General features: G+C 36.2%; 1 protein-coding gene and 1 long non-coding RNA gene across 2 annotated transcripts; one reads left to right on the top strand and one right to left on the bottom strand.

Annotated features, from left to right (window-relative positions):
- The first annotated feature begins 1,096 nt into the window (after positions 1 to 1,096).
- Positions 1,097 to 6,585, top strand: LOC112570910. The gene is made up of 4 exons (XM_025249624.1): positions 1,097 to 1,934; positions 3,089 to 3,423; positions 3,780 to 4,052; positions 4,678 to 6,585. The coding sequence occupies exons 1-4, from the start codon at positions 1,860 to 1,862 to the stop codon at positions 6,500 to 6,502; spliced, it is 2,508 nt and encodes an 835-aa protein (XP_025105409.1). The 5' UTR covers positions 1,097 to 1,859; the 3' UTR covers positions 6,503 to 6,585.
- Positions 6,586 to 8,081: 1,496 nt separating this feature from the next.
- On the bottom strand, positions 8,082 to 10,161 carry LOC112570911. Its single transcript, XR_003100717.1, has 2 exons — positions 9,298 to 10,161; positions 8,082 to 8,450 (listed from the first exon to the last, which is right to left on the bottom strand). It is a non-coding gene; the product is annotated as an uncharacterized LOC112570911 (long non-coding RNA).
- Between the last annotated feature and the right edge of the window lie 1,353 nt (positions 10,162 to 11,514).

Consider the following 11,514-nt stretch of genomic DNA (forward strand, 5'->3'; position numbering starts at 1 on the left):
CGTGACTATATTTTCTGAATCCGGTGCTATAAGTACTTTAATCAATCACAAACACGAAGGGCCGCCGAAAGCCCCGAGGCAGACGACCTTTCAATATAACCCCTTAATTATAATGGTTGGTTATTTTCCCAGTATACAAGAGTATGCCTTCGAGCTCTAATTTTACTGTCAATATTTACAATTCGTTTAGTAACGTAATGTAGACATGAAACGTAAGGAAAAGTGTACCCGACTATAGGGTCTACAACACTGCACGAGATGAATATTTTAGAGCTGTGTACACGTGAGTGGTCGGGAAATCATGGATCGAAGAGGATGTGAAAAGAATAAGCTATTCACGCCCCTTTCATAGGAAAATGTCATCAGTGGACGTGGGACACTCGACCGATTAAAGAAACGAAAATTAAAAACAATAATTAAGGTTTATACCCTTCGCCTAATGCAGGTTTGATGTCTCATATATTTGGGATTGTTTTCTATAATGCTTATTACTTCATTAATGTAGTTAATTTCCTTCCCTGTAAAGCGCGAGGGCTAAATGAAAAAAAGCGCTCTGTTGCTTATTTTACCCCTCGTAAATAAAGAATTGTCATTGTCATTGTCATTGGGGTACAATTATTAGAGGTAACTATATAGTTATACAACTCAATCTAGTAGTGATGAAGCCTACCCTTTGTACCGCTCTTTGAGGTCTATTTTTATTTATTTTTATTCGTCATGCCTTTTCGTTTCGCTTTTGTTTGAAAGAAATCGAAAAAAATTACTAAGACTAATAGGTCCCCTCCACACCCGCGCGGGACCGGGTACACGATACCCCTCCCGGCCGCTGATTTTTTTTTCCTAAACGTCCCAATGAAGGGAAAAACTTCGGAAGCCTTCGGAAGCGTGACGTCAGCGACCTTGGCCGACCGTGCTCAGAGAAACCCTTCGCTTCAATCTTTGAAAGCTGTGAAAAAGCTATGAAACTTGCTCTGGGGCTAATTCAACTACTGTTAAACACTATGAAGGGCTGCATTAAATTAATTGTGACAGTCAAAATAACTCAAAGCCTAAAACTGAGGAGAGGTAAAGGTATAATATATGAGAGCCAACACAACACAATGTTTAACTACAAGTTCAGCAGGTTAAACCTTCGCTTCAATCTTTGGATGCTATGAAAAAGCTATGAAACTTGCTCTGGGGATAATTCAACTACTGTTAAACAGTATGAAGGGCTACATTAAATTAATTGCGACAGTCAAAATAACTCAAAGCCTAAAACTGATGAGAAAAGGTAAATAATAAATGAGAGCCCAAGAACGCAACGCGGACAATGTTTAACTACAAGTAGGTTAGATTAGAGATGACTGTCAGATGGCCTCTGTGGCCTAGTGGCTAGAATCCTCGTCCTAAAATTGATAGGTGTTATGTTCAAATCTTGGAGTGGGGTTTAATTTTTTTTTTTTTGTTTTTTTTTGCGTTGGGATGTTTTCGTTCTCTAATATGATCAATTTCTGTCAAGCCTTTCACGGAAACCTATTGATTGCAAAGCGAAACTATAAAATCTAGTGGTTACAAGCGACCATTAATTTTGTTTGATATGATCAACTATGTTAAAATCTATAGGTGGAGCTATTTTTTATGTATTTTGTTTTGTTTTTTGTTTATTCTTTTTCTAATATGAACAATTCTATGTCAACCATGTCATGAAGACCCACCACTGCATTGGACAATTGCTTCACTAATTGTTTTTAAGATGGAAATCGCATCCGCAAATATACCTATTGTACTTGAATCGCCCTTTTCTAATCTGGGACAATTCTGACGCGGAAAACGCGCCAAGAAAAATTCAAGCGGAACAAGTCCATTTTGATGTTAGGATGGCATCAGCACCAGACACCACACCTGCTTTGAGTGATCACGCCTGTAACGAGCAGCAACTTAAGTGTGTGCAAGTAAGTGTGATTCATTCAACTGACTTTATTTTTTAGATAAAAACATGATGTAATAATAACTGCAAGCAAAGCGCGCGAGAATCGGCCACAAGTACGTGATCGATCACATTTCGACCGCGCGCCGACCACTGAATTTGTTGTCAAACGCTCGCACAAGCAAATAGTAATAAGATCATATCACCTCACAAACTTCTTTTGAAATCGGGTTCATACGAGACATAGTGGGGCAGACGATCCAAAGGTGCCACGAATATCTTGAATTAGGCGCGCGAAGAAACTATGAAAGTGACAAAGATTACACGCGCATGTAAACCAATCCTGATAAAAGACACTTCATCAAACCTGATTTATTAAAAAGTCATAGTTGAATCATTTCGTGGATGATGATGTGATCGAATTGACTATGGGCTGGTCGAATCGGCAATTAAATGGTCTAATCCAGTGATTCTCAAAGTATTTCGGACCGCTTACCACTTTAATCTACTAGACGCTAAGCAAAATAAAGTTTTATCAGAAAATCATACATTTTATAAAGAGTAATGTCAAAACTGAGTGTATGCTATGTTTTAACATATGTTGTAACATCCAAGTATGCATCTTATAATTGCATATGTTATAAATGTAAAGACAGAATGACAAATGCCAATTTGCCATAAGTCAAATCAAACAGTTTGCATGTGTGTTTGTGTTAAAAGTATTCTAAAACCAGAACTGAATGTAAGTACAGTATAAGGAAATGTAGAAATGTATACACACAAATATAGAAATATATGAAGCAACTGATTGCAAGGTCATTGACACACATACCAAGATTTCTCACTTTTCCAGATATGTTTCATCATTACCAAAATATAAAACGTTTATATATCTTCATGAGGATTGTACAGCAAAATATGAATATTAATAATAGATCTAAAAGATGTATAAATATCATGATTAAACAGTGGAGATCACAGTCATAACCACTGGAATTCTTCCTGTGGTGTTCATATTTACTACTGTAAAAGTGATGCACATCCGAATATGTATTAGATTAAGTTTGTATTTTTAAACAAACATCTATCACAATCAGTTACACTTATTTATAATACTTGCATAGCCAAATGCTATAACATTACAGACAAAATTCTTATCTCATTATTTTACATTTCCAGGAAATTTTACCACTTGGCTACAGGTATAAAGTGACATCATTTCAGCCAAAATCTGAGGGAAAATTCATATGTGAAGTCCGGCTGGCAATATTTGATACAGATAGTGCAAAACTGTGGCTTCAGAAATTTCAAGACAGAAGCAAGGTTACATTGCGTGCTAGAGCCAGTGTGCCAGCAAAGGACGGGGGCAAAAATATTTATAAACAATACTTCAGATGCCAGCACAATACCAACCCGGTTTCTGCTACAGCCAACAGCCGTCTTGGTTCCAAGAATTCAGAATGTCCAGCTCTGCTAACAATTGCTGTACAGAGACAGCTTGGAAAACTCAGCAGGTACTACTCTTGAAGTGTAAATATTATGATGATCAAAAGAAAGATAATGAATATGGGCAAAGCATTATGTTAGGTTTACACATATTTTGTCTGTTAATGTTTAAAACCAAAGTAACTACAGTCTGTATGACATTAATTTTAATAGTACCAAGCACTCCTCTTGAATTAAGAAATGTTTGTATGCATTGTTTTAGTATATGCATCCATGTGGATTAAATGGAACACTTCTTTTGTTTAACACTTACATAGTAAATATGAGGAAGACATTTGATCATTGTTGAAGCTGTGATGGGTCTATGGTTATATAACTTTTGTAGCAATGAACAGTCAGTGAGATGTTACATCCTTTTTTGCAGACCAAAGAACATAGACCCGCTTTTGAGAGATTTCCCTACATGCCTTCGGATTGAACACACTCACAATCATAGTCTGTATAGTGCTGATTCTCTACGTCATAGGGATGTTAATAATGAAACAATCACCAAATTCAAGGGACTTTTTTCAAAAGGCCATAGTGCATCTTCAGCACTTGAACTGCATAAGCTTGACCTCCACATGGAACACGGCGAAAACTATGTTTATGAGGCTGCTGACAGAGCTGTTTGTCCTGATCTGGGGTTTTGCCACAGGTACTTAACATCTGCAGCTGGTTTTTCAGTAGAATTTGATGTTCATAGCATTTTACACATGACTTGACCATAATTTCACCCATTCTACATAATCCTGAAGTCCCTAGTGTTTCTTTACTTGTGTATGTTTATACTTTTACTTTGTTACTTTGCAATTAAAAATAAGTTGTCATAAATAAATATGTGCCTTGAGCATTAGAATACAGTATAGTTGATAATGTTATACCCTTACAATCAGGGTTTTTGGTTCATTATATTATAGAATTTTATCAGAAACTGCAATATTGATTTGATGAAGAAATGAGAAGTAAATAGTGGCTAAAATGTCTATGATTTGAACATTTAGCTATTTTTCTTCTATTATAAGGGGTGTTGAATGTCAGGATAGAATCCTTAGTTTGGATCATGAAACGTCAGTTTTTAAAAACGTTTTTCTGTGTTTTTATTTTATTCTTATAGCATTCTTTAGCTCTTGTAGTGAAGTCTTCTTTTGATGAGCTAATATGACATGTGTATTTGGTCGATGTAAGGACTGAGCCATTGGGTTAATTAACTTTAATTTATTCAAAACAAAGAATTTAAGACACTCTTTACTATTCAATTTCTTTCTCCCCCTACATTTCAGACTGTACAAGCAAGTATTTGATGAGAAATACTCTCCAACCTCTTCAGAACTGTTGATTGACAGCCTAAAGACAGCTTGCAGGACATTCAATGCAGAACAAAATGGGGAGTTCTGCAAGGTAAAAGAAACAGCATCAGGGAAGATAGCCATAGCTGTCTGCACTCCCCTAATGATGAGAGTGCACAGACTGCACCGTGCAAGTGGTGAACTTGTTTTTATGGATGCCTCAGGTGGGATGGACAGGTATGACTGCAGAGTTTTCTTGCTTCTCACTCACAGTGTTGCAGGTGGACTCCCTTTAGGCTGCCTTATTGTTTCTTCTGAAGCAACAGAAGTAATAACAGATGCTTTGTTACTATATAAAGAACTTTTGCCATCTGATGCTTTTTTTGGAAGAGGTAATAGAGGACCTCAGGTGTACCTCACAGATGACAGTAGTGCTGAAAGGCAGAGCCTGCAAGCTACATTCCCTGAAGCAACACTTCTTCTTTGTACGTTCCATATACTTCAGGCCACTTGGCGTTTCCTTTGGGAGGCTCGGAACAATGTAAAAAAAGAAAGCAGGCCTCATCTACTGAGCATCATCAAGAAAATGGTTTATGCTCAGAGTGATGATGAAATAATTAATGTTTATGATAATGCCTGTAGAGATGATGTTGTTAGGGTCAATCCCAAATTCAAACTGTATTTAGAAAAGCAGTTTGAACGAAGAAGTCTATGGGCAGTCACTTTTAGAAAAGACCTTCCTGTTCGTGGAAATAACACAAACAACTACTGTGAAGCAGCTATGCATGTTTTGAAAGATAAGATCTTCTGCCGCACACGTGCATATAACATTCAGCAACTGCTTGATTTCTTATTAACACGGTTTCCTGCCTACTATGAAAGGCGGCTGCTTGACCTTGCCAATGGTAGGAGAGATGTTACGGTTAGCAGACGCTATTTATATGGAACAGAAAGTATTAAGAGGGAAATGGTTCAGGCTGTAGGAGATCTTCTTTTTGAAGTTAAAAGTGAGCAGCAGCATGGTAAGTCATACCAAGTAGACATGAACACAGACATGTGTTCTTGCCCACATGGCATGACAGGTGCACCCTGCAAGCACCAGCACGCTGTCATGAAATTTTTTAATGTATCTTCATTAAATATATTTCCTGTTAGGGATGCCAAATCAAGGAGACATTTCTTCCACCTAGCGACTGGACAAGACAATATTCAGCAGGAATGGTTCCAGCCTCTTGTTGATACTCGAGAAGACGTCCCAGAACCATGTACTTCGAGTACAAATGTGGAAACTGTCGACACACCATTTCAGACTGACAACAACAACAGGGTTGAAGAATTACTGACGCATGACTCAGAGGACGAGTTTGACATCCCTACCTCTAATGATGCTTTAATAATACAAGAGTTTAAAAAGAACATTGATAAACTTTTAAAAGATATTGAAAATAATAGAACTGAACTTTTGCCTGCCGTTGACCTCTTTAATAAAAAAATTGCAAAGTTAAGCACCACAAGTGCACTTTCAACAGCACTTTCCTGTTTTGGAGATAACACCGGAGTCTCTTCAGTTGTTCGACGAGGTATTATTCCTGTTCAACCATCAGCAATTGCCCGTCGAACAACATATGTTGGGGGCAGGCAGTGCTTGCAAAGTGGCAGGAAACCTATTAATGCCGAATTTTGTGATAAAACAAAAAAGAGAAAAGTATCAGAAAGCTGCCAGCTTCTGCCCAGAAAAAAACAACGAAAAGCAGCGCACTGTATTAGTCAGTGTGTTAAGAACAACAAAAGCCTTGGAAAGTGCCACCATGCAAAGTGATCATTAATTATTTGATAAATAGTGGGTTGGGTTGAAATCACAAAATAAGCATAGTCTGTTATGAGTAGCAAGCTCTGTGTGAAAGCTGGCTTAGAAATAGACCTATTCTTATAGGAAATATTTATTCTTCTGGTGTCTACCAGGGATGACTGTAGGCTTTTTTTTTCTATTTAGTAATAAACTTGCTGTTAAAATGATAAACAATGGAGAATGGAGTCATGTTCTTGGACACGTGTGTGACAAAAGATTTTATTTTGCTGCTTTATTAAATTATTCATTTTTCTTGATGTGATGTGGTAAATGAATCTAACACTAATGAAGGTAAAATTTATAGTAGCACTGTTGTAACTACAGAATTGGAGAAAAAAGAAAGATGCATGTGGAATGGTTTTGTCTGTTGTAAATTTTTATCAAGTACTTGGATATCTACCTTACAAATAGACTCAGTTTTGTATATAGATAATTACTCTGTAGAGATATGTATTACTAACCCTTTTTTATGCTTTAGTACAACTGTATGTAACCTTTCCTGCAAATATGGGGTTGAGAAAAGCAATGAGCTGATATACAGTTACCATTACTTCAATGCTATGTTCATTCACTCAAACTTATTCCAAAATGGATAACAACATAAGAAACTGCAATAATAATTATGTAATGCTATTGAATCTTCCACAAAATTGAGTAAAGACATTTGAGAACATTATATTATGTAAAATGTGTGTTTATGTAAAAGAAACACCATCTAAATAATGTTAGGTATGAATGCCACTTTATACTTTTATGTGAGTTTTTGAAAAGAGCATGATGTAAATTATTTTGCGAATTCTAATGAAATAATCCGTGGGTTAGAAGTAATGAAGGTATTTCCAATAGCCGCGGTCGTAGCTTGTGGATTGGCTGAGGGTGGGTAGGTGAAGGGGCGACAGAGGGAACACAACAATAAACAGTACTGAAGAGGTCTGCGGTATGTTTTTAAAGTATGGAATGACTAGTCAGAGAATCTTTGCAGTGGTGTTGTCTTGCTCGATTCTTTTTAACCAGCTAGGTTTCATTGTTGATAGAAAGAGTAAATGTCACACATTTTAAGCCCGTAGGGTTTACAGACTACTGATTTCTTGATTCTGTTATGTTTTCCTCCCCAGAGAAAGGAAGACATTTTTTTGCACAAAAAGTTTGAGGAGTAGTACACTTGTGAAGTGTTGTCTTTTTCATTTCTTTTCTTTGTGTTTCCCAGTTGAATGATTTGCTGTATAAACACTTCTACCTGTTTGTGGGTTATAGCATGTTGCTTATGCAGTGATGAATTTCCAGTGTAATAATTTATGTCTGCATGTGTTGGATTGTATGTAATGAAATGCCCCAATGCAAATGAGACATCACGCCTCAACTCACTGATTACAAGACCGTGATTACTATTTCCACATAGTACCATACTGTCTTATCCGTTGAAATAAAACCTAACTTTTGCTCTCTCTCTCTCTCCCTGTCACATACATTCTGTATTCTTTACTATTTATTCACCCTCCAAGGGGTACACACTCCCATCCATTGCAATGTACAATATCTCACATATACATTTTATTCATTTATTTAGTTCACCATCCTTAGTAATATCTTCACAAATCCCGCTAATATGCTGAGGGTCTTTTCGTTTCTTTAAAGCTAATAACAGCTGGAATTTATAAGCATTTAGATTGTGAATATAGTAAAGTGGTAAATCATTTCTACACTGGTAGATTTTTTTTTACAGTTAAATAGATTATTAATAACAATAGCCACTGCACACTGGGACAATGTAACATTGTGAGGAGAATGTGTACTGAAATGAACAATCTGCATAGCCATATGTTCTTGATTTTAGTAGCTACACCCATCTTAATATGAAGCACGAGGGTTCATACTTATGTGGTATTTGGAAATTAGCTCCCGTCTCTGGAGATCTCCACTGAAAAATAAAATTGTGGTGATCACACTGCGCATGAAAACAAGAAATATTTAATCGTGATATGCTAAAGCATTACTTATGGACCGACTGATGCATAAATCTTAATAATGACAACATAAGAAAAAACAAGGTAATAGTAGCAAAATTATATTTTATTATTATTATTGTAAGACTTATTTTGCATTCAAAGTGTTGATTGTAATCCCTTCAAATATAAATGCTTCAACTTTTTTATATGCAAACATACTACTTTGAATTAGTTGGTAATGATGTCCAGTTTAAAATCTTGCTTCATGCTTTTCTCTCCATGTCTACTTTTTGCTTATTTACAACCATTCTTTTAAACACCCAAATCATGTGACATTTTGTCATCATCTGGAAAGGTCTGTGTCCATATTAAAGTAATAATACAGTACATGTTCATAAACTTATGTATTTTATTACATCTTGTAACTGTGCTTACTGTGTAGTACGGAAATAAAGAATGAAACCTAAGCGTCAAAACGACTTTGCTTGATTCAGTCACGGACTTCTATACACGATCGGTCGTTCAGTATCGCTGAATGTCAATAGCACATTACACGTTTCGTTCATATGAATTAAAAATCAGTCTGTGTGCAATATATTAATTAGCACGCTACAATACTATATAATGCCACGAATACAATCCTAGAAAATCAAATAGCAGACGGAACACTACGAAGAAACCGACTAAGCGACGAGCAAAAAATAAACCGGAGACACAATTGCTTAAGCTCGTGATGATACTTGGCTACAAAATAGCAGACGAACATTTACATAGAAACAGATCAACTAAGCCACGAATAAAAATTAAAATCTAACTTACCTTCTTATTTAAGTAGGGCTGATTTTTTATTGAGCTGCATCACAACACGTCCTTGATCCGCGAGTCTACCACAATTGACAATGTTACATTCAAGACATACATCCGCACTTGTTGACCCCTGCGCAGTGTGAGAAGGCAATTCGTGAGCTCGTGACACCCACACAAACATTTGACTGCACAGCACGACAGTTGCAGCTCACTTAAGTTTTGATGATAAAAAGTTAATACACCCCTCGATCGCTGAATACTAGCTCGATCGTTTGAAATAACAGATCACTTCGCAAAGGCGTATCCAACAACTTAATCTCGCAGTGGCTGAGAGTGGTTCGAATTGAGGAAAGAAACACAGATAAAAAAAAGTAAAAATATGTTCTTTCAAAAGCAATAATTATTATTACTATACTGATGCATGTTTAAATATCTTAGTGTAAAATATGAACATTTCAATATCAAAGTCCGATAGTAGAGATTATGTGTCTATCGATAAGACTGTACACAGCTAGATTACGAAAATTATTACTATAATAATAAATATAATAGTTATTACTATACTGACGCAATTTTAAACATCTGTTAGTGCAAAATATGAACATTTCAATGTCAAAGTATGACAGTAGAGATTATGTGTCTATTGATAAGACTGTACACAGCTAGTTTACGAAAACCTATTGATTGCCAAGATAAATCATGTAATCTAGCTGTGTATAATCTTATATAAAACCCACTAAATACACACACAGACATCTGCTTATATATATATTTTTTCTAATACCCCTATATATATAATCACCCCTTCCCCACAAACTTTCTTGCGATGCATTAGTTCCCACACAAACATTTGGCTGAACAGCACGACAGTTGCAGCTCGATCAGTTATGATGAAAGTTAATATATAGTTCCCTCTTTAAAAGAATAATCCAACCACCCACCCCACCTCTAAGATCGCTGTTTATATAGTAGTGGGTCTTCATAAAATGGTTGACATAGAATTGTTCTTATTAGGGAAAGAATAAACAAAATACACAAAAAATTAGCTCCACCTAGATTTCTACATAGTCAATCATGTCAAACAAAATTAATGGGCGTTTGTTATATGATTATATATGATTATATGGTTTTCCATGAAAGGCTTGACAGAAATTGATCATATTAGAGAACGAAAACATCCCAACGCAAAAAAAAAAATTAAACCCCACTCCAAGATTTGAACATAACACCTATCAATTTTAGGACGAGGATTCTAGCCACTAGGCCACAGAGGCCATCTGACAGTCATCTCTAATCTAACCTACTTGTAGTTAAACATTGTCCGCGTTGCGTTCTTGGGCTCTCATTTATTATTTACCTTTTCTCATCAGTTTTAGGCTTTGAGTTATTTTGACTGTCGCAATTAATTTAATGTAGCCCTTCATACTGTTTAACAGTAGTTGAATTATCCCCAGAGCAAGTTTCATAGCTTTTTCATAGCATCCAAAGATTGAAGCGAAGGGTTTAACCTGCTGAACTTGTAGTTAAACATTGTGTTGTGTTGGGCTCTCATATATTATACCTTTACCTCTCCTCAGTTTTAGGCTTTGAGTTATTTTGACTGTCACAATTAATTTAATGCAGCCCTTCATAGTGTTTAACAGTAGTTGAATTAGCCCCAGAGCAAGTTTCATAGCTTTTTCACAGCTTTCAAAGATTGAAGCGAAGGGTTTCTCTGAGCACGGTCGGCCAAGGTCGCTGACGTCACGCTTCCGAAGGCTTCCGAAGATTTTCCCTTCATTGGGACGTTTAGGAAAAAAAAATCAGCCTCCCGGCCTGCTCCTCGATCATCCCTGATCATCAGAACACGTACGAAACATTGCGTGGGGCCACAGACCAGAATAAAAAAAATTGATCGAAACAATTAAGAACCACTTAATGATTAGTAATCAAAAACTAGGAAAACAATTAAGGCATCTATTCATAAATTTTAAAAGAATATACAAGGTAACAATTAAAGGACGAAAAAAAAGTACACAGGTCGACAACGGTTATCAGTGACAAAATTCTTTATTTCTTTACCAAGCTCACGACGATTTTGGCCACCTGCCGTTTTTATTAACTGTCAACTGCAATAATCTTTCTTGTTTATTGTTTTTATTACCAAACTAACTAAATAAGTAAACAATTTTAATGACTACAGGCTCCGAGATGAAGGGATGACGTCACGACTTTGTGTGTAGGTAAACA

Source organism: Pomacea canaliculata, linkage group LG8 (genome assembly GCF_003073045.1).
Source record: "Pomacea canaliculata isolate SZHN2017 linkage group LG8, ASM307304v1, whole genome shotgun sequence".
NCBI lineage: Eukaryota > Metazoa > Mollusca > Gastropoda > Architaenioglossa > Ampullariidae > Pomacea > Pomacea canaliculata.

Coding starts and splice junctions, on each gene's coding strand:
- LOC112570910 (XM_025249624.1), top strand. CDS start 1,860: ATGGCATCAGCACCAGACACCACACCTGCTTTGAGTGATCACGCCTGT. Junction 1,935..3,088: donor AGCAACTTAAGTGTGTGCAA/GTAAGTGTGATT, acceptor TTACATTTCCAG/GAAATTTTACCACTTGGCTA. Junction 4,053..4,677: donor GATCTGGGGTTTTGCCACAG/GTACTTAACATC, acceptor CCTACATTTCAG/ACTGTACAAGCAAGTATTTG.